This window comes from Microtus pennsylvanicus, chromosome 14, assembly GCF_037038515.1.
Source record: "Microtus pennsylvanicus isolate mMicPen1 chromosome 14, mMicPen1.hap1, whole genome shotgun sequence".
Lineage (NCBI taxonomy): Eukaryota > Metazoa > Chordata > Mammalia > Rodentia > Cricetidae > Microtus > Microtus pennsylvanicus.
The window spans coordinates 41,464,928-41,488,309 of NC_134592.1; the positions used below are offsets into that span (position 1 = coordinate 41,464,928).

General features: G+C 46.1%; 1 protein-coding gene across 1 annotated transcript in view; it reads right to left on the reverse strand.

The window, feature by feature from the left end:
• Prkch (protein kinase C eta) overlaps window positions 1-23,382 on the reverse strand; it is a 204,377-nt gene that overhangs the window by 42,379 nt on the left and 138,616 nt on the right. Inside the window, exon 10 of the mRNA XM_075947467.1 lies at window positions 21,872-22,026. Coding sequence (XP_075803582.1) covers window positions 21,872-22,026 — 155 coding nt within the window. The remainder of the gene's footprint in view (window positions 1-21,871; window positions 22,027-23,382) is intronic.

Sequence of the window (23,382 nt, forward strand, 5' to 3'; positions counted from 1 at the left end):
TCCAAAGCGATGGAACAGTACATTGAAAGCCATTTAGGAGTGCAGAAGATCCTTTAAGCCCAAACCAAAGAACACAATTCTTACCACATGGAATCGATTTCTTGTTCAAGGCTAATAAATTAATCCCCCTGGAAATCAGCTAGTTTCCTGAGTTTTCCAGAGAAGGCCATTTGGGGACTTTGGCATTTGGTTCCTCTCCGCGGTCTTAGAAAAATTACTTGTGCTTTTGAATTCTTTCTTTTTTTTAAAAAAAGAGAACCTGGTGGGCGGGGCCATGGGCAGAGACAGGTGGATCCCTGGTGCTCACTGGTCATGAAGCCAAGCAGAATCAGCAAACTCCAGGTTCAGGGATAATGTAAGGTAGATAGTGACCTACTGTCATCTTCTGGTCTCCTCATATATGCGTACACACACACACACACACACACACACACACACACACACACGCACACACGCACACGCATCGCCAGGCAACTTACAGGATAAATTCAATGAGACTGACTCTCTGAACTCCTGCAGGGCTTCCTGTCCATACAGTCAGGAAAAGCCAGGACACTTAACACTTGAAAAAGAGCTCTCAGGTAGTCAAGCCCAAAATATCTGAAGGGACTCTGTTTCTTACTCAAATTTAGAAGCACAGCATCGACTCTGAATCTCGTGTTTTGAATATTTCACAGGTAGAACATGGCCTGCCTGACTTAGAAAAACAACATGGCAGAGCCCCACCCACTCAGACCGACATGTTTCCCTGAATTGCATGATCAGTCACTTCAATGTTTCCCTGGACTGGCCTGGATCCCGTTGACACACGGTGATCTGGGTCAGGTGAGCACATTCTTGGCCAGAAAGGTAGTGCCCTCAACGCCTCCTCACTCCAGTAACTTTCCACCCGTGCAAACGGGTCAGAACTGCCAGAGGCAGCCGTGACAGGTCTGTGTGGGCAGATAATCCCGTGCCAGGGTAGGAACATGCTTTCTGTTCTACAAGGAACATGCCTAGCGTATTCACCAGCACATCTGAGGGAGGCTGCAAGCCTTTATTGTTAAGCCACGAGAGATCCAGGACAGCTTCCAAGCCATTGTTCGGAGTTCTGTTCTTCTCTTCCTTATGCAGCCGGCAGGGCAAGAAATTTCCCCAACCCTGCCTGACCCAAAGAAGGAAGGATTTTATTGTATCCAAAGGTTTCTCCTGCCCTGGGCTGGGACTTGCCCCTGCTTGAATCTTGGCTGTCTAGAGCATGGCTGTGATAACATGTGCCACAAGGGCAGAGAGCACCGCTTCCCCGGCTCAGCCCGCAGGCATCGCCACTGTCACTGAACAGAGACAACTGTTCACTGAGATGACAGTCACCTGCCTAGCCTTGACTTTCCAGAGCACATACCTCCACATGTGTGGCAATTCTGTATCTTAAACAAGCAGAGATGGGTCACCAGCCCACCTGCTGGCATCAAGGCAAACAGCTGGTGTGGGGAAGGGGATGATGCTGAGGGTACCTGAGTGGCTAAACAGGAGGCACACGAGAGCTCCCTGTGTGACTAACTGGAAGCCATCAAACACAATAAGCCGGTTTAACTCTCCAACCACTTGTGTGTCCTCCCTGCCCTCCCTGGAAGGGCGGGCGGTTCCCTAGGAGGTTCCATTCTTGGTCCCTGTCTCCATTCACTTTCATCGTTCCTGCCAGACCATATGGCGCCTTTGTGCAAATTTGAAAATGGCACCTCTTTCTCAAGACGTGCAACTGTCGTCTGCTGGAAGACACAAAACCATTATGCAAATATCCACTGAGCATGATGGAGCTGTGCTCCTGGACTATTCTGTCCAGGACCCACCCTCCCATGCACCTTCAGCCTTGGCTCTTCCTCAGTATTTGAATCCCAGAGTTTAAACACCACATGGGCAGATGGTTCTCGAATATAAACCTCTACCGTGGTATCTCTTTTGATGTCTGTATTTCTAACTGTTTTCTGGGTATAGCTACTAGGACTGTCTTGATTTGCCAAACACAAAGACTGAAAGCAAAAGTCACCCTGTTGCTGTGGTTACTTAGGGAGAAATTAAGAGTCCCTCGCTGGAAATCCTGGACCACCTTTCACGTCTACTGGGTCTCCCATCCATGTCCTCACACTCTGTCCCCATCCCCAGGTCTCCCATCCTGTCCGCTCTCACTGTACTGTATTACCATTCCTGCCCTTCTTCTCGCCCCACTGGCCTGTTTAGGGCTAGGATTGTCTCTTGCCTGCATTCTTCGGCTTCTAGGCTGGCTCCTGGTAGTCTTTTCCTCAAACCTCTGTTGGCTTCCACGGACAGGCAAGGAGAGCTGAAACTTGCTGGCCTCAATTCAAAACTGCCCATGCTCTGACCTCAACCTCCCTCGGTTGTCATCTCTTCCTGACTCTTTCCTGGGCTCCAATCCTTGTCATAGTGAGTCACACCAAGTCTTCACAGTTTCCTAGTTTCCCTGCCTCTGTCCTTCTCGTTCTACCTACCTAGCAGGTGCTTCCTACCTTGGAACAGGTTTAAGTGACAGCCCTTCTTCAAGGCCTCCTGAACAGCAGCTGTCTTTTCGGAGCTCCTGTAGAACCACTTGCATTTTACTTTGAGCTTTTAGGGTTCTATGTCCTAAACAATCGGTGTGTGTGTGTTGGGGGGTGTATGCGTTTGGAAGCCCAACAGACAAAACTCTGTGAAAGGTCCTATTTTATTTGTCTTTTGAGTTTCAAAAGCAAACACAATATATAGCAGGTACTCAGAACTTCTTGATCCTCATAAGGGCATAATGGAGAAACTTCCTTCATGGTTAAACAGGGACGAGGGGTGCCCGAACCATGAGTCTGCATTTGTGGGAAGCACCAGCCAAGCAAGGGCAAATGAGTACACTGTGGTGTGCTAAGTCAAGACAACGGGTCCAAACCAAGAGTGCAGTTAAAACCGCAAACATGCATTTATTCCATAGCTCACAGTCCACCTCAAACACAGTTCCTGGAAACTGTATGTCCTGGTGCCTTGGAAGAGGATCAGTGCGGGGGGGGGGGGGAGGCGGGCAGCTCTCCTCCCATGCTAAGAAGGTCTCATTTGTAATAATATATCCAGATGGTAACCTAAGCAAGACAAGCTAACCGTTATCAACGTTTTCATCTTTCCCTCAGTAATATGGACAAAACTAAGTCCATTTTTTATCTTAGATCAAATTCCCCAGTTTCTGCGAAAGAAATGACCTTGAACACGGGACGGCCAAAACCGAAACTGCAAGGGGCTCTGCCAGTGTGGCTTCCATGAGACAGTGACAAAGGCTGATAGACACCAAGCAGTTCTAGCTTCCTTCTGCAGGAGACTGACGTCTCATCGAAAAGGGAAGTGTGTTCAGTCCACTGGTCAGACCCTTGACTGGCTAGGATCCATCTTCTCTTTTACTGTTGCCTGGATGGTCTTGAGGACGTCAATGACCAGGCTGCTTTCCGTCATTGTACCTCAAGAGAAAACACTGCCCAGGTAGAGACAAGACTCCCATCTATGCTGCCATGCTTTTAAGACCTCTGCCTTCTCCCTTGCCTTAGTACCTCTGTAATAAGGAAGTTCAAAAGTTCTGCCAGCTGCCAGCACTATTATTCTGAATAAGTTAAAAGTCATCAGCCCCTGTAATTTGGCTTCTCGGAATCAAGGGGACATGGTGGCTTTCAACACATTTCTCTTGTCAACAACGGTGTCAAAAGATGAGGAACCAAAGAGAAGGAGTTTTTCTTTTTAAAGTTGTTGAGGTATACACAAAGAGATGCAAATACTTATGCGCATACAACTTGGTATGTTTGGATATAAGTACCCATCATTGTAATTAGTGGTGCATTAAATACCATTGTCCAAAATGTCCTGCCTTTCCCCTCCTTTTGTGCCTAAAGTACTTGATACACGATGTGCCCTCTTAAGCAAACTGAAACACACCACACATTGTTCATTATAATCCTTGCGTTATAGCATAGATTTCTGGAACTTATTTATCTCCTGAAACTTGGAGAGCTTTGTTCAGCACCTCCCTCCACACAGTGGCAACCACCATTCTCCTCCGCTTCTATGAGCCTGACTTCATTGGATTACATTCTAAATAAAGCCATGCTATTTGTCCCCTGTGTTAGTTTAATTTACGGCCATGTCCCCTCGGACCATCTTCACTGCTATGAATGACAATATTTCCTCCTTCTAAGTCATGTTCCGTGGCAAATTTTCTTCATCCAATTTTTGCTAGACATAGTTATTTCTATATTTTGGCTGTCATGGGTAACGCTACAATGAATGCAGGTGTTTTAGTCTATCCTTCGTTGCCGTAACAGAATACCTATGGCTAGCCAAGGTATCAAAGAAAGGAGTTTATTCCGCCCGTGTATGTGAAGCTGAGAGTCTAAGACTGAACACACACAGGAGGCGGGGCCCTCACGCTACCATGACACAGCAGAAAAGCAGGAGGGCAGACGCCAGCTGCAGAAGAGACAAGAGCACAAGGGGCCGCTCTGTGTTCCCTCAACAGCTAATTCAGTCCACTAGGGACTACACTAACCTCCCTTTCTGTCTACGGCCCTCCCCTATCTCTCTGAGACAAGGTCTTACTGTGTAACCCTGGCTAGACTGGAGCTCACTGGAGCTCGCTCTCTGCTACCCTAGAACTCATTTAACTCTGTCTCCTGAGTGCCAGGATCCAAGGTGTGTGCGCCACACCTAGCCTAATCATTTCTTAGAGTCTTTCAACGTTGTTACATCAGAGACCAAATTCCAGCACAGGTTTTGGAGGGGACAAACCACATCCACATAGCAGGAGGGTGACTGTTTCATGTGTTGCATAAAAGCCCTTTAGTCTACTGGAGTCCCTTCTCTCTGTCTGTCTGTCCGTCTCTCTCTCTCTTTGTGTGTGTGTGTGTGTTTGTGAATCTCTCTCTCCCCCCTCTCTTTTTTAGGCCTGTGTTTCTGGTGTCACAGGAAAGGAGACCTTATCAGGGATATGTAGGCAGTGTGTGTGTGTGTGTGTGTGTGTAACCTTCAAAGAAAACAGAGATGGTAGTCCCGTTTGAACACCAGGGCTTTGGAAGAGGCTCCTCGGACGACCACCATGCGTAGGAACTTTCTTACTGCATCTCTTCTGAACTATTTCATCAAATCCTATTCACAAGATCCACTGTGTGACGAAGGGAAGGCTCCCCTTTCTTACACCTCTTTCTTTTCTCCTCTTAGTCTGAGAATAAGGGCTGCCAAACAGATAAGACTTCTCATTTCTTCACAGAGGCCATGAGGGGGCTGGGACCCATCTCTGTCAGTTTGTTGACGGTGAAAAGAAGGGAGGGTGGTGGGGCAGCAGGTTTGCTAAGGAAACATGGAGTAAGAGCTTTTCTGGAGAGGGCTCACCCAGGAGTCCAGGAATTGCAAACTTAGCTAGAGTGGAGTAGCACAATCGGTCAGGAGCCAAGTCCCCGGATGGCATGGATGGTGGCACCACTACCCCTGGCCTAGGCTGTTGTACGTGATGCCACTCCCTATGTGTAGAAATTCAATGAGGAAAGACAAGATTCCAGCATTTCCCCAAGTGCCCAGATTACCGACTGGCTCTCTTGAACACAGTCTTTCTGTCCAGACACAGAGGCAGAGCTCAATGTTTCCAATAGGTGGAAAAGCTCACTATGGTTGGGAAAGCTAAGTACTACCCTAGCTTCTGAGAAACTCCCAGGAGAGCTATTGAAATTCAAAATGGAGCCAGGCTTGGTGAGACCAAGAGCCCTAGGGATTTGGAGGAAGTGAATTAACAGCCAGAAACAATTGTAACTTATAAATACTTCTGGCTGTGCCCGACATAGGCTCCTTCCTTCTATAACTCAAAGCTTAGTTGTACAATACCTATAATTTCTTATAAAATTATTACATTTATTTATTTGTGTCAGAAATGCATGTGGAGATCAGAGGACAGCTTGCAGGGTTCAGGTCTCTGCATCCATCATGGGGTCCTAGAGAGGAAACTCAGGTTGTCAGGCTCGGTGGCAAACACCTTTACCTTCTAAGCCATCTCACCGGCCCAATATGGAAGTTCTTTATGGTTAACCGTGTTACTGGAGACCTCACTGGCCTCCATTTTGAAGACAGGCGACTCCAGGAGAAATATTCCTACAGAATGAGTGCTTCTGTCCCCCAAATTCACACGAGAAGACTAGACTCACTGTGTATTTTGAGGTGTGACATTTGGGAGGTGATTAGCTTATGGGGGGGATGGAGCTCATAAATGGTGCCGTTCTCAAAGAAACCATAGAGAGTCCAGTGGCTGCATCTTTCCTATACACCAGCAAAGCTCCCACCAGACATGAGCGACTTGATCTTAAACTTCCTACCCTGTAGCCTTGGGAGAAATGAGTTTCTGTGTGTACACATCAGCCTGTGGTGTCTTATCACGCTAGTCCGAATAGACTAAGAACTAATTTAGACACGCAATAATGACAGACACGGAACATTTTCTGTCTCTTTCTCCTTTTCAGCTCTAGGGGGTGAAATTGTAATGAGAAACTTATTTCTGTCTATACTAGCCTTTCCCTCTTTACAGCTTGATACAAAGATTTATCCTTCCTATAAGTGGGGAGTTGCCCTGTCTTGATCACTTATTATATTCTCAATAATAGTAGGTTTCAATGAACACTGGAGGATGAATGGGTGGATGAATAGATGTATAGATGAATTCAAAGTCGTGAGCACAGATGAATTTATACCTCGTGCACATACAGCCAAGGCTCTGCACCTGAGGGTCTGTGCAGATCAAAATCCTGGCAAATGTCCTATCTAATGGGGCTCTGAGAGTGACATGGGGACTGCTCTGACAAATGACACCACAGGACCTGACCTGTCTCTTCACTGGGTAAGCTAATCTAAGCTCACCCAGTACTACAGGCACTACTTGATTCTTCTATTGAATAGATTGGTTTGTTATTTGTGTCTTATGTTGAACTCTGATGCATTTTAACCCCGAGTATTAATTCTTAGGACATATAGCATTTTGAGCCTCTAACAGCAAGGTTTTTGTTTCAGAGTTACAAAAAACAACAACAACAACGAAGTGTACAGGCCAAGGTATAGTTCAGTGGTGGAGCACACACTTAGCACGACTTCATGGATTTGAATCCCGGCACCCACACCATAGGAACAAAGCCACAAAGTACAGTGCAGGATACTTCCTGGATGATGATGACGATGAAGATACCCTGGGCAGTGAGCCTTAACGTTACCTTTCTTTTTATAAAACCTGACTATCAGCATAGACAAGACAGTAGGGGCAGCAGACTGAAAGAAGTTAGCAGCCCTCAGAGGCACTGGGCACTGGGCGGGAACGAACGCTGCCATCATGCTTCGTCTCCCGGGCCATAAAACATTTCAGTTTTTCCCAAGCCCGCTGCCAAGGCTGGGATGCCAGGAAATGCTGGGAACCTGGCCTGTGAGGACACACTTCCCAGTTTACAGGAATAAGCTGTGGAGAACAGGGTTTTACTTCTTAAACGGTGGTGGAACAGAACACCAAATGCGCGCTTCTCGGAGCGGCTGAGGACCTGCAGGGGAGAAACAAAGACCTCACAGAGGCCTCCAGCCAGTGCGTACCTTCCGGGCAGAGATGGAGGACCTCAGCTACCTTCTCTCACTTGTTTCTGTTGTGTTATTTTTTAACCTTCTGAATTACTCAACCAGATTCTTGCAGGGGGAAAAGAAAGCACCGCGAGCACCCACATAAATCAGTCAGAAGGAAACTCTTGATGGCCTCTGGCATGTCTGAACCTGTTCACAGAGAAGGCAGCAAAACCTCAGGGCTTCTTAGGCCAATACTCTGTCACCATCTTCAGCGTCTCAGGGAAGTAGAAGGCCTAGCAGCATTCTCAGTTCCAAATCATGACTGATGCTGGTCAACATTTTCCCAGCCTTGAGAGCTAATTCCACACCAGCGTCTGTCTCATTTTTGTGTAGGACTTCTTTAAATAAGGGCTGCTTTTCTGCCCTGCGTGCTGTCTTCTTTCCTTCTCTCTCTCTCTCTCTCTCTCTCTCTCTCTCTCTCTCTCTCTCTCTCTCTCTCTCTCTCTCCATGGCAGGCTCTCTAAAGAAAAAATTCAGTGACTCAGTTACCTGCCTCCCTCTCTACTCCTCACTCCCATTTCTTCATCAAAGTGTTAAAATCCTCACTAGGCGAGCTTGGGAGGGGCAAATTGCACACTTCTGGGATCATCTGGAATTTTTATACCCTTTCTTGCTTCACTCCAAAAGCTGGGTCTGGGTTGGAGCTCCTGGCTGTTCTCACCTTTTCTCAAGAACAGGAGCTAGCTCCTGATTTTCTCCACTGGACAGAGTCTGGTTTCGGGGTCTGGCAAACAATGTGCTACTGCCGCCTGACACCCTCCGCCACGGGGAAGTACACGCTGCTATTCTGAGGCCCGGTTAGAAATAGTGATCGATGCGACTCCTCCCCACAGGGAAGACAGCTTTGTTGCTAGGCTGCTAAAATAAGCTTTTGTCAGCCTGCTGCAGAATCAGAAAAGCCCTGCAGTTTCTCCAACACAAACAAAGTTTGTCCAGGGCTCAGACACTCTCAGACTCGTCAGAGAGAAGTGGTGGCTCGCCCCACCTTTCTGTAAAGGCTTAGATTCCATCTATTTAGACCCCGGGGAACAACTTCCGTACATGTAGGATGGATAGGTCACCATTTGCTTTTCAGTCGGAAACATATTCAAACACGCAGCTTACATGTGCACAGACCATTTCTGGGAGTCATACAAGCAGAAGAAAGCAATTGGGGAGCTGCGGACAGGAGTACAGGGGAGATTTAGCTCTCACTGTCTTCCTTTAAAAGCAGCAAACAGTTGTTTCCTTTCCGGGCATGTCTAGGCATAATGTACATTTTAACATTATATTAAAATGGTATTTAATACCATAATGGGATAGGACTGGGAATTGAACCTATGCCTCACACAAGCTAGGCAAGAGCTCTACCTCTAAGCCAGACTCTTAGTCCTTTAAAAATTTCTTTTTGGATTTTGAGACAGCGTCTCCCTATATTATTTAGGCTAGCTTTGAAGTCTCCCTGTAGTCGGGCTAGCCTTCCATTTGTACCCATCCTGTTTCAGCCTGCTGAGTAGCTGGGATGACAGGCCTGTCCTCCCAGGCCTGACTGATGCTGGCTCCTCAGTCAATAGAGCGCCCCTGGCTCATCAGTCTTCCTGACACCCCTCTCTCCCAATGAATTCTGCTGGACAAATGTGGCCGGAAGTAAAGCAGAAATGAAGAAATATCGCTATGTCCTGTGCCAGCAGCTACATGATACCTTATATTGAGCAAAAACAAGCAAGAAAGAAGCAGTCTAGGATGTAGCCTGACGTCAGAGCGGGTGAAGGCTTTCTGTCCTCCGTCTGCCCTGGCCTAGGAGCATCTCACTGTTCTGCCTACCTCTCACTCCTGGACAAAAAAAAGAAAATATAATAATATAAAATGCGCAACTAGTAACCATCCACTCCATTCCAAACTCTTGGACTTTTCCTTTTGGCTTTTCTATATGTTTCTCCACGCATGGACATATATAAATGGCTTCTGCTGTTCTTTTTTTATAGGATTAAAATGAGCACACAGAATACTTTTTAGCTTTCTTCTCCCCCCACTGAACTGTCAAAGACGAATTAGTCTGGCTAACAACTGTAGCCTTATTCTTCCTTTTATGTACAGCGGTCTTTCTTTTAGTAGCTCCATGCTATTTGACGTGGGTGTACCATCATGGACATTAGCTGATACCAGAACAGGAGTCAAATTCACGATATCCCAGGGGGGAGGACACACTCTCAGACCCATGTTGCAGATTATGAAGTTATAAGTTAAGGTTTTATCTGTTTTCATAAAACCTGTACATTGTGGAGCTTTTGAATTTGAGTTTGATTCCAAAGCTTTATTCTAGTGCCAGTACTGCCTCTATTGTTCACTACTGAACAGCTGAAAATACAAAAAAAATAAATAAGGTTTAAAAGAGCCACCTATTTTGTCTCACACACGCAGACCCCCATAGCCAATGCGCAAACGATGGCCCTCAAGGAACGGTTCCGCTGCAGACAGTACTCCTGACTCAGAAGAGGGCTTTGGACTTGAGTGGTTTCCTTTGTTTACAACCACTGTTACAAAGTCCCCTTAAGAACCCATCCTTGGGAGTATGCCATAGTGTGCGTTCCTTTATCTCTAGCACCATGGAGGCAGAGGCAGGCAGATCTCTGTGAGTTCAGGTACAGCCTGGTCTACATAGGAATTCCAGACCAGCCAGCATTATCCAGTTAAATCCTGTCTCAAAAACCAAAACAAAACAAAGATCACAGTAACCAACCAGCCAAAAATCCAAATGCATCCTTGGGCCAGCAAGACCGTTCCTAGGATAAAAGGCATTTGGTGAGTAGGCTCAAAGGCCTCAGTTTCACCCCTGGGTTCCATGGTGGCAGAAGAAAACAGATTCCCCAAAGTTGTTCTCTGACCTCCACATGTGTGTGTCGGCAGGTTCTTGCCCTTCCTCACACATACCACACACAATAATAATAAATAATGGTTTAAAATGCAAAACCACCAAAACAAGCCATCCTTTTCTACTCTCCAGGACACTACTGAGAAGCCTTACGGGACCCTCTCCAGTTTTTAAGTAGTCATCGTATGACCTCTGTACAGAGTCCCTAGCTGCTTCTGCGGACGGCTGCGGAATAACAGAAAGGTCACTGGGAACCTCTCTGGAAGCATTATTTGGAACACTGTTTACACCATGTGTTCACATATCAAAACATATCACTTAATGTTGGTTTAAAAGATGATGTATATGACTCCCATGATAAAATAAAATGGCTATGATACAAAAAAAGAAAAAAATGGTGAAAAAGTTTCTTGTACATTGAAAGGGGCACAGGCTGAGGGGTGCATCCTTCACCAACGTCATCGCTGTATGGATTCCACAGTCCTTACACAGACTGAGACAGCCATATTGTCCCCATCAATAGAACACCATGGAATTGCTTTATGCTCAGCGTACTGCTGACCAGAACACTGTCATGCAGGGTAAGATCATTTTTTTTTAATTGGCCCCATTCCAAAAGGTAAATCCACTAAAATACTCTGAGAAGATATTTCTAAGAAAAATGGTTATTTACATAGAATTGTAAGCCATTTCACTTTTACTTTTTATATGTGAAATTTCAAAAATCACTATTATGCTTCTCTTATAATCAGAAAAGCAAGAGTAAGTTTATTTCATACTTTGAAATCTTTTCTTTAGAAGTATTCCCTTATTTATTTTAGGGTTACCATTGTAATGAGCTCACAAATGCAACCGTCATATTTAAAAATTTGTATTTATTATTATAATCAGGCTCTGTGTGTACAGGCACGTGGGAGACAACTTTGGAGATTTGGTTATGCCTTTTTCACCATGATTTCCACCCACTAAGCCATCTCTCCAGTCCAAGTTCATTTAACAAATAAAATACAGAGCTGGGAGTGGTCACACTTGCCTGGGTTCCAAACACTCAGGAGCCTAATGCAGGAAGATCCTGAATTCACAGGCAGCCTGGATATGTTACACACTGAGCTCCAGGTCAGACTAAGCTATGAAGCCAGACACTATCTCACAAAACAAACTAACAACAATAAAATCTCAGTGGAAAAAAAACCCACACATCTCATTAATGAATATAGATCTCTATGAAGACATGTATTTATTGCAGAAATCTTTTTGTTTGTTTTAGTTTAGTTGTTTTTTTTTTTTGAGACAGGGTTTCTCCACATAGCCCGAGCTTCCCTGGAACTCACTCTGTCGACCAGGCTGGCCTCAACTCACAGAGATCCACCTGCTCTGCCTCCTGAGTGCTGGGATTAAAGGTGTGCTGCACCACGGTCAGCTGTGAAGAATATTTTAATTTGAAGACATACCCCCTGGCAACATTCAGAAGTTAACGCCACTGAACAACTTACACGAACCTGTAGAAAGGGGCCCCTACCAGACTCCCCATCGCCCATGAAGGACACAGACAGGCTAAAGGAACACACAGAGAATGTCCAATTACAATGCCCCTTGATGCTTTCCCTTCACTTTAGCAGGAAAGAGAAAAAATGAAATAGACTGCCAAAGAAGCTGTCTGAACGTTGTACACAGTGCTGATGTAACTCTGAGAAACCAACATGGTTCCATGCAAAAAAAAAAATCAGAAATGCTGTGGACCAAAGTCATCAGTGGGAGAAATGTGTAGAAGAATCAGGGCAGTGACCACCAGTGTAAGAAGGGAAAATGCTTTATAATCCCATTAATAATGGGATGAGAATTACATTCTCATCAAAATTATCAGCCCAATTTTGAAATGATTAGAAAATTAAAACTATACTTGGAGGGCTAGAGAAATGGCTCAGTGGCTATGAGCACTTGCTGAACTCACAGAGTTCTCAAGTTCAATTCCCAGCATCCACACGACAGCTCACAACTGTCTGTAAACCCAGTCTCAGGGGATCCAGTGCCTTCTTTTGGCCTCTGTGGGCACCAGGCATACTTGCAGTGCACACATATGCGTGCAGGTAAACATGCATATGTCTACAATAAAAAAAAACCTTAAAACAAAAGAATCCCATATACTTTGAAAAACACTGTTAAAACAAGCTGGGCAGTGGTGGTGCACGTCTTTAATCCCAGCACTCCGGAGGCAGAGGCAGGTGGGTCTCTGTGAGTTCGAGGTCAGCCTGGTCTACAGAGTAAGTTCTAGGACAGCCAGGACTGTTTCACAGAGAAACCCTGTCTCAAAATACCAAAAGGGAAAAAAAAAGATAGGCAAAGTATTCCTTTTAGTAAATGAAAATTCTCAGAAGGCTTTTATTTATTAAAAAAGCAAGCACATCCTTTGAATCCTGATGAAATTATGGATTTGGACCAGTGTAAACCATCGAGTGCCATTAACTGATGACATGGGAAAAAACGGAGTCGTTTATACAGAGCTTAGCATGGAGCTGGCTCGCGGTAGTGATCAATAAATGATGGTAAAGATGATATAGTCCCAACCCTGACCGCTGCCTTAAAACAGGGAGAATATGGTTAGGTTAGGAGCTTGATCAGGCCCCAAACCACTCACAAACATCTGAGCTTCTTGTCACCATCCTAGGCACTGGGATAAAGAAACCACAGTCCCTATCCTCAAGACATGGCTCAGGTAGGGGCTGGTGGAGGGATGGCTCAGAGGTCAAGAGCACTGGCTGCCCTTCCAGAGGACCGGGGTTCAATTCTCAACACCCACATGATGGCTCACAACCATCTGTTAACTCCAGTTCCAGGGGGATCCAATGTCTTCCTTTGGCCTCCATGGGCACAAGGCATGTATGTGGTGAACAAAACACCCACACGAATAAAAATAAAGGTATAAATAAATAAATCTTTATAAAAGAGAGAAGTGTCTTATTGCTGAGGGGCACAATGCCAAAGTAGTGCAGGGTACGTTGCCATGGGCACCCTGAACCTGAGGATGCTTAGAGCCAGGAAGACAGTGTTGGTGACAATTAGGTTGAGGTAAAAATGATTAGGAGAGGTGAGGCTGGCAAGGAGAGGAGGGAGGCAAAGACAGAGAAGAAAGTCAATCCATACGCTGAGCCATAGGCACAGGGAACTAACACCAAAAGAATCCAAAAGGTATCATTATGGGGGCTTGCAGAGTTTCGACACATCCTTTATAACGTTGAACAACCACCACTTACTGAATTCCTACAGCCTGAAATTTCCTTATCTGCTGAAAAATGATGGCATCACTTACCATATGAAATTAGAGCTGAATGGATAAAACCCATCCTACAGGGAGGTGTCTCCTTGCCAGAGAAAGGATGGTTCCCACCCTGCTCCATTCCTGCGGTGACAGCATCCATGGATACACCCAGCTCCATCCTGGACGCACCCAGCTCCACCCTCCCCGAGCATCACAGGAATGTGTTCCCAACAGATATGCACCTAGAACCTCCTTGCCACCTTTCTTCTTCCCTTTACTAAAATGTCCAGTATCCAAGAAGCTTTGCTTGACCCTTGCTGTAAAATCAGTGTTGTTGACTCTGTCCTCCGTTATCAGCCCCTTTCTTCATAGCGTTTACAGTTCCAACATCTGACCAACTTTACCTTTGTCAACTTGAGCTAGAATTTCAGCTCCCTGAGGGGAAAGGAGAGCTGCCTATTTTATTTTCTGTATTTCCCCAGGGCTTGTGTGGAATACTACAGATATACATCAAGTGTTGACTGAGGGCATGAACAAGCCCCCAGCTGGAGGGCGGGACTCCTGCTATCCTTCTTTGATCCCCAGGAGCCAAGCTGAGTGGGAGGAGGCAGTTCAGACATTTGTTGAACTGTCCAGTTCAATTGCTTTTGACAAATGGCGGCGTCCAGCCGGTACAGAAAGGTCAACCTGCTGCATTTGTATTGCTTAGCAGATAAATCCAAGTTGTGGGTAACTACAATGGGAAACGGGTTTTGTGGTCAATTTGGTAGGAAAAAGAACAAAACTGGTGGCCTAATTGCATTAGCCAGGGAAACTGATTAGCACATTTATCAATTAGTGACAAATAACCAAGCTGTTGTTGACACTAGAGCCGGGCACAGACATGGCATGCCGGGACAGCTACCGTGATTTAAGGCAGGCAGTACACAGGACAATTAAGTGTTCCGGGGCTGATGCTTTGTTCCGACATTAAGTTGGGCCCTTTCAGAAAAGACATTACTGGGGTTAAACTTCAGGATGGATATTCAGTCTACTGAGGGTCTAGAAGGGTCCTCGAATCGCCCCTCAAATTAGCCACCTCAAGTTCTGTTTCACTAATACAAGAGTAAGCTAACAAAGCGTCAACTTGTCTTTCTGGCACAAAATTAGAGACATTCAGGATTTAAACAAAAAGACTCAGAATTCAGGTCTTGTGACCTGTCCCACAGGCCCAGCAGCCTCCCTAGAAAATCTCTTCAAGGGTTTGAACAAATACATGACAAGGAAATAAAGCGTATCATTTCAAAACTAGTACTGAAATACAAAGAAAAGAATTCAGGGGACAGGGGGTCACTGCTCCTCAAAGGGGTGAATTTAGTAACTTAAACTCCATTTGTCTGGAGAATCCTCCCCCTCCCCCATCTCACCAGCAGCTTCTTCGCTGGTTCAACATAAGTGGGAGGAACCAACGCCACCTGGTGATGCCCACAAAAGTCCTGTCCTTCCAGATATGGCAGGCTTCACAGGTGCAGTTTCCACTTCCGCTCCACAGGGACACTGCTCTATGCTTAGGTATGAGGGATAAAAAGATCCAAAGCCTTCAACAACTTGCCCATATCTCCAGAATCAGGATTGGGTTCGCTGCCCAAGTTCATGGAAAATCATCCAAATTGTTCCCTTAGCAGAAAGAACAAACGTGCGAGCTCAAAGACTTTACAATAAAAGACTATTTTTCTACTCCTTTATATTTCTCATGGAATTCCATTTGGGGGCCATTTACTGTAAATGCTACAGACTAGCTGTCATCTGTTCAGCCCTGCAGCCATGTTTAGGCAGATTTCAAATGGGAGCTGCTCCCCGAGATCCTGTCCTTGGTCCACTTGCTCACACTGGTTTCATGATTTGAGCTAACAGCTATATGCTAATGACATTGGACTATTTAATTTCACCCCGTTCTCTTGCTTGGCTCCAGGTTCCTACCCACCACAGTGCAGTGGTTCTCATTCTGTAGGTTGCGGCCCCTTTGTCAAAACTCTATCTCCAAAAAAAACATTTACATTACGATTCGTAACTGTAGCAAAATTACAGTTATGATGGCAATGAAAACAGTTTTATGGTTGGGGTCACCACAACATGAGGAACTGTATTAAAGGGTCGCAGCACTAGGAAGGTTGAGAAGCACAGCGCAAAGAAACCCTCACATGCCCGATGCATTTCTAGAGCTCCTCGCGTTCCGCTCTGGCCTACACCTTCCCTGGTCTCCTGGCCTTGCCTAGCTGTTGGTATCACTGGTCACTCAATTACCCATCACAACACCTGGGATACTCTCACACCTTTATTCTGGGCCCAACCCTAAGTCCTGGTTGTTCTACTCAGTGAGAGCTTTTACTCTGAGGCTCTGCTGTCCTACCACGGTACTCCCACTTCAGTCATGGTTATCTGTCTACAAGGAAGATTGTAACTGCCTCCCATGGACACTCCTGGGGAGTGCCAATCCCCGTGGGTATGTCCACATGGGCCACTACTCCCTGACGGCACGTGAAATCAAAATGTTCTCCTATCATACAAACTGTTCAACCCAGGCTCCCTGGAAGAGAATGTGCCTGATGCTGTTTCTCACTACATCACTACACAGGAGCCCAGTCTTCAGTTGGAAATGAGTCTTCGGGAAGCTATACTATATTTCCCAGTCTTCACTGCAGCTGGGGTAGCCATATGACTATGTTCCAGAAAACTCCATGGTAAGCATTATATACACCTACAAGAAGGGAGCTTACCCAGTTGGGAACAGTGCCCTTCAGCATTGCCCTTCTAACTACTTGGAAAGCAAAGTCAGAGGCAATCCATGGACCATTAGCAATTATCTTGACTAGGAGGTGGCCATAAAGGTGTCAGAACATAGGTCCTCAACACCGACCTCCAGATCCCATGGGACTGCATGGAGCTTCCGTGGCAGAGCTAAACCTTGAGTTTCACAAGACGTATGTGTTTCTATACGGCTTAAGCAGTTGTCGTTTTTAGGCCTCCTGTGATGGTAGTGGTGCCAAATCCTAAAGGATGCACAAGTCGAACATGTCAAGCCCTACAGTCTCATTCCAGCCGCCCCCGCGGAACCTCATCTTCTCCTGTATCAACCGTTAGGCTCTGGTGCTCCCACAACTCCGGTAGTTCTCAATTCTACCTATCTGGTCACCGGATACTTTTAATGTTCTCTGTTTTACTTCAGTGTGCCCCCTTTTCACAGTCAAATAACCTTATCTTTGTTCAGCTTTCACTTCCCACACTCAGCTCAGACATCGCTTCCTCCATGACATTTGCCTGGATGTCTTACATTGAATGGCTATTCTCTGCCTTATTGCAAGTGCAAATGCCCCCCAGCAGGTTCGTGCATCCAGTGGATTTCTTGGTCTCTATCTGGTAGGTTGTGGGGCCTTTGGGAATGTGGCTTAGCTATCAAAAGTGGCTCACAGGAGGTGGGCATTGATGATGGTTAGCGCGCTCTCCTTCCCAGATTGCCCAAATAGGAACAAACCACTAGGTGGTCTGCTACCACCCAGACTAAGCTGTTGTGAATTCCGCCATACCTTCCCGTCCATGATGGTCTAAAACTAACCATGAACAAACTCTCTCCTTACATTGCCATTTTTAGGGATTTTGTCACTGCAATAAGAAAAGTGACTAACACACTGGCATGCTCTGGTTTTGGAATCTATCGGCCATTCATGGTCTGTGGATTATCCATCTCTCTCTACCAAAGAGGGGAAAAAGCCTCAAAAAGCAGAACTGTACTCCCTTCATTTCAGATGTGTGCCTCCTCACACAACACTCGGCACACTGTCAGCCGACATAGCTAGCCTTGACTGGATTTTCCTCAGTGAAATGGAGGAGACAGCAATGAATGCCTCAAAATGCCCCATTAACTCTTCAACCAGGGGGAAGTCAGAGATTAATCATATTTTCAGTTTTCTGGAGATGAACTATAAATTACAGATGATAGACCATCCTGACAGAACCCTACTGTGAGAAGCAGTTTGCTACAGATAGCCCATCCTGACAGAACCCTACTGTGAGAAACAGTTTGCTGGTTGGATATTTGAGACCTGGATTTCCTCATTAGTGAAAAAGAAGTTGGCCTTAGGTAATCTTTGAGGCCTCCACTGTTTCTAAACTTTAATAACCTTATTGTTGGGTATAAACACTGAGACGCGGATGCAAAAAACTCACAGCGACTGGATGGTTCCTCCAGGGATTGGCAACATGACCAGCTTACCTAAGTCTCAAATAAATTATTTATGAGGTATATCTAATAAAATTTTAAAGTCATCAGATGACTGTGCCCACTCTGGGATAATGGAATACTAACTGTGGGAAAATATGCCTCACTGGTTTCAGCGACACGGCTCTTAAAAGCTCCAGAACCTGCCACTCGCATCTCATCTGCTGTTCTTTCTGCCTACAATAGTCTTCTCTTCTTCTTCACTAGTGTCCTGAGCCTATAGGTCACTTCCTTAAGAAGATCTGTCTCTCCCTAGCCAGACCCTTGCCCTAGGGGAATTCTCGACCATGAGGCTGCATTTCCCTGCTTCATGCCTTGGCTACACTTGCAGCTGCTGTGTGTGTGATCACCTGACTGACAACTTTCCCATCACTGGGCCATGTCCTCCACCAGGGAATAATCTTGGCTTTGTTCATTGCTATGTTCATGTCCTTGGAAGTGAGTTGATGGGCACGGAACACTAGGGATCTCTAAGGGCTGCTCAGGGGAAGCGCAAAGGCCTACAGTTTCCCATGGGGAGGGAGTGCCAGGTAATTCCAAAGAGCTGGAAAGCCCGAGTTCCTCATACACCTTTAGAAAAAGAATAAGGGACAACGGCCACTCTCTGGAGACGATGGAAAAGTGGTGTCTGAATGAGCAAAGTGTGAGATGAAGGAGGCAGGAACGTGACTGAGAAGTTCTGGGGATCGCTCGCCACCAAAATCTCACGTTGAAGTTACTCACATCCTTAGCGCTTCTGTGGCTGGCCCTTTCTGAACATTACAAGGGCCTGGAAAAAATAACAGATGACGGCGGGTAGCCATCTTTGCAGTCAAGCAAGCGAGGAGTGAGTGAGCCTGCTTCTCAGAAGAAAGAATGACGCCATTTGATGACTAAGCGAAAAGAGACATCCTGAAGCTGACTCGCACCTTTATCCAAAGAGATTTTTCTTATTACATGCAGAGGGAAAACACAAATGTGGAAATGGACCCTAATAGAGGTGAGGTACGATCACACAACTCTAGACTCAAAAGACAGACATTTGGGGAGTTTGCAGGCCTGCTAATAAGAAACGCTGAGAAGTAAGGGAGGTCTCAGGAGACAGGAATCAGAGACGTTGACCCAGTTTTCCAGAAGGAGAGAACTGCAGGGAACAATGACTCAAGCATGAAGCATCTGCCATGACCCCAGCTCAGAAATGATGCGCAGGCAGATTCCTTGTGAATCTCCAGCCACCGAGCAGAGCCACACCTAACCAACACACAAGTGTCTGCACCAACCGGCCTCCCAGTACCCTGATCCTGTCCTTGAGAAAAGAGGTGGGCAGTGTCTGAGAAGGTTATCTTCAGAGTCAGCCACTGTATTCAGAGCCCAGGTAACAGGACTTTCCTAGGGAACGTTAGATGTGTTAGAGCGCTTGTCCTAGGATTCATCTCCAGCATTGGAAAAGGAAAAAACAAAAAGAAGAAAAGAAAAGGAAACAGAAAATGACAAACGAGACAGAGGCAGGTTTTTCTCCCAAGCTGAAGGGAAATCAAAGGTGGATTTCAGGAAAGGTCCGAGGTGAATACTGAACTCTGTGAGGGGAAGAGGAAAAGACAGTATGCGGGTCTGGCGTCAGCCTCTACGGCTGCCTCACACCTGGGAAATGGAACAGCGAGACAGCACACAGGCACTTTAGGGGTGAACACTGATTGCCAAGCGTGCAGCCTGCTGAGGGCTGCACGGGGCCTAATGCCGTCAGGCTCACACATGTCTGAGTAGAACATGGAAAGGAGGCACCAGAATCTAAACTGTACAAGCTCCTCCTTATCCAATATATCAGAGACAGAAAAGTGTGTGCTGGCAGGCTTAGTGGTTTGGAATTGAAGCATTGGAGATGGCTGAATTCTCCTTTAATGCAGTGTATGAAGCATCACGTGAAAAGGTTCCTGTACTGCTATACGTGGCCTTCAAGCCTTTGTATTCCCCTACTTTCTCCTAGAGTCTGACTTTGGAAATCATCCAAGCTACATAGAAGTTATCCATGCATGCACCGACCAGGTGCCTGGTAACCCAGGTCACAGGGATGAACAGTTCTTTCTCTTTGTCAAAGCTGACTCCATGATTGTCCACTCTCCCTCTCACTTTGGTTTGGGGACTTTGGTGGGCTGCAGACTTTGCAACAGAAAGCATGAAGGCAAAGTGTTCTGCAGCTTCACTTCCAAGGCCCTAGGCTTGCTGCACCTCCCAGGCCCCAGGCTCGCTGGCAAATGCTCCCGAGAGTCAGGGTAAGTACACAGCTGTGAAATACGGAAGTGTGAGAAGCCTGTCTTCTGATCTTTCCCATGGGTCTGGTCACTGAAAAAAGAAAAATTCACACCAAAGAGAGCGCCTCATCTTCTTTCAAAGATTCTTCTTGAAGATGACTTACCAATAGTGCCACCTTTATAATTTGATGGAAAATAAGTCACATATGCCCAGGAATAAAGCCCCCCAAACCAAACAACCCATAACTTTATTTCGACAGCTCAAAGGAATCCTCTAGAGAGGGCATTTCCGTTCTTATAAAGGTCATCTTGGGATACACATGATAAATGGAGATGTCTCAAGTTCTCAAGTTTCTTACTAAATTCCTGAATCCAGCTCACTCTCTGGGACCCAGAGATGCCCTTGACTGTGTGAGAATTCCAAGGACTTGGCTTTCAGATCCTCACTTTTAAGTCTCTGGCCCCCGCCAGGAGCCGGATAGAATTAAAGTGCCCCGTGGAACAAATCCACAAGACAAAAATAGCACTTTAATCTATCCTGATTAAATGTTCTCCCTTCAAAGTCAGCCGTATCAGTTAGACTCTAATGAACGTGGGGATCTGAGTTCAAGAATAAATGAAAATCAGAACTGAACTAGAAATTAGGATTGAGTCACAGATAAAAGACACTGAGTGTAAACCAGAATGTGGATAGATACTGCCTCTCCAGAAACACCATCAGCCAGTGACAATGCCTGTGCTCTATAGAGCAAGATTCACAAAGCAAATGGAATTAAGTAGGATGTTCAACCTGAACGAGCAAGCTTGTGCTTTTATCACCCTGTATGCAGGGTGCTGTGTAAGGAAAGGCCCCAGAAAATCGGGCTACCTGATTGGACCATCACTCCCCTTTTGGGGTGGTTCTGCTAGATTATGTCAAGCTGATCACTGAAACTAGCCATCACATGTGGCAATCAAGTTATAACATGCTTTAACGAGTGGGATTCGGACTGCAGGTGAAAGGAAACATCAACATGACCCGGTCTGACATTCGCTGGCTATTCCATTTCTTATGCATCCACCGTCTCTCTGATGAATGCGTCATTGGGTAGCCATTGATTTTGAATCTATTCAAATTACAGCTCATTAAGGCCAAAAGATTGTGCCATGAAATGTAATCAATTACTGTTGGGAGACTACACATGAATACTACCGTCAACCCCACTCCATAGGTTTAGCTGTGGACTGGCAAACCCCACGTCGGCCAAACTCAACGCTACCTTACAGCTACTTCCAGCAATAGTCAGGACACACTGTTTGGCTCAGCTGCAGATTCTTAAAACAGAATGGGTCCACATTGACCAACTCACTTCAAATATTAGAATGGAAAGACAGAGAGCTGAAAATGAATCCAGTAATCCATTTACCACAGTAAATGCTGGCTGGCCCAATCCATGACTATTAATCTCTCTGGAATTCAAACAGGCTGACCATTTTAGTTCGGAGACAGAGCTCATCTCTGTGTTAACTCTAACGAACACTTGGGCCTTCCTTCTGTGGATGTCATTGCTAAAGTGTTTAGTTGATGATTGTGAGAAATGGAAGGCCGGCCAAACGTGGAGCCGGGCCGGGGGGTAAATCAGAAGCAGCGCCCAGCACAGACTCACCGGTAGATGATGCCTTTCTCGTGTAGGAACATGAGTGCAGAAATGATCTCCGCAGCGTAGAAACGAGCTCGGGCTTCGTCAAAACGACGGGACTTTTGAATGTGGAACATCAGGTCACCTCCATTCACAAACTCCATGACAAAGAACAGACGGTCCTAGAGGAAGCACAAGGGAGATGATTAGCCTGTTGTTCATTCATCAGCATTGGGCTCCCTTGAAGAGACAGATATTCCATGAAACATGCAGACTGCTGTCTGGGAGCAGACGATGGTCCTGTGGGGTCAGGTCCTTGATCCCATAGGGGAGAATGGCATGGAAATCCCCTAGGTAGTCCCACACAACCCTGACTTTCTACACAGCGAAAACATAAGGAGACCTTAGTTCTCACTCCAGCCTGACACATGAAAGATCCCACAAGAGGAGAGCGCGTGGGCAGTAAGTCTGCTGACAAAGGTCTTCATTGGAGCATACAGGGTTAATCAAAAGGCACTGGGGAGGGTGCTTCATTCCTCACAAATGAAGAGAAAACAAAAAAAGGGTAAACTCCTTTAGCAAACGCAGCTAAATGGAAACCTCAATTGGCAGCCCCTGTTAGAAATTCCTCCATCAAAAGGCCATAAACTAGAAGTGGACGGAAAGCACACTGGAGGTCCCACCTGCAGTGACTCCTGCTAGGCAGGGACAATGCACACCCAACAAAGCTTCCTCCACAGCCGCTAGGGACTACCCGTTCTGCACCAATGACTCATGGACCATAAGACTGCTTCATGACAGAAAGGTCCATCCAACACGCAACTGCTGAGACACACAGGGTAAAAGGCTTGTGTCTAAGGGCCTCTACCATCAGTGAATTGCTTCACTTCCTTCCCTGAGCTCTGAGTGGGGTGCTGGAGACCCCGCAAAGAAGCCCATAGACATAGAACAGATATGTTTTCACCTGAGAAAGGCTGGTACAAGAAACACGGATTCTTAAAACATAAACAGCAAGCCCACACATTCTGGTAAAAGCTGTGAAGGATGTGGTAGAGGAAGCAGGGACATCTGACACCTGTGTGTGTGGGGGGGGGGGGGCTGGGGAGGTGCCTGAACCTTGTGAGGCAAGGCCTGCAGGTGAGTGCCGTCTTTCAGAGATGGTGCTGCCCTCTCTGGGGATGGGGATGTGGGCGGTCACTGTGTGGGCAAACTGGTATTTTATCAAAGGATGCATACATGCAAGAACCCGCCTTTCCTTGGGGTTTCAGATGCTACCAATTTTGCTCCTGGTGGCGGGAAGTCTGGCTTTGGCTCACTTCCCAGGGTGTTGCTGCTGCATATCAAACTGATCTCTATCAGGGCAGCATAACCCATGACCTCCTACTTCCTATAGTAAGTAAAACCTCAGTCAGAAGGGAAGGCAAACAACTGTGTGTGTGTGTGTGTGTGTGGTGTATGTGTGTGTGCATGTGTGTGTGTGTGTGTGTGGTGTGAATGTTTGTATATGTAGATGTGTATATGTGTAAACTACATCTGTT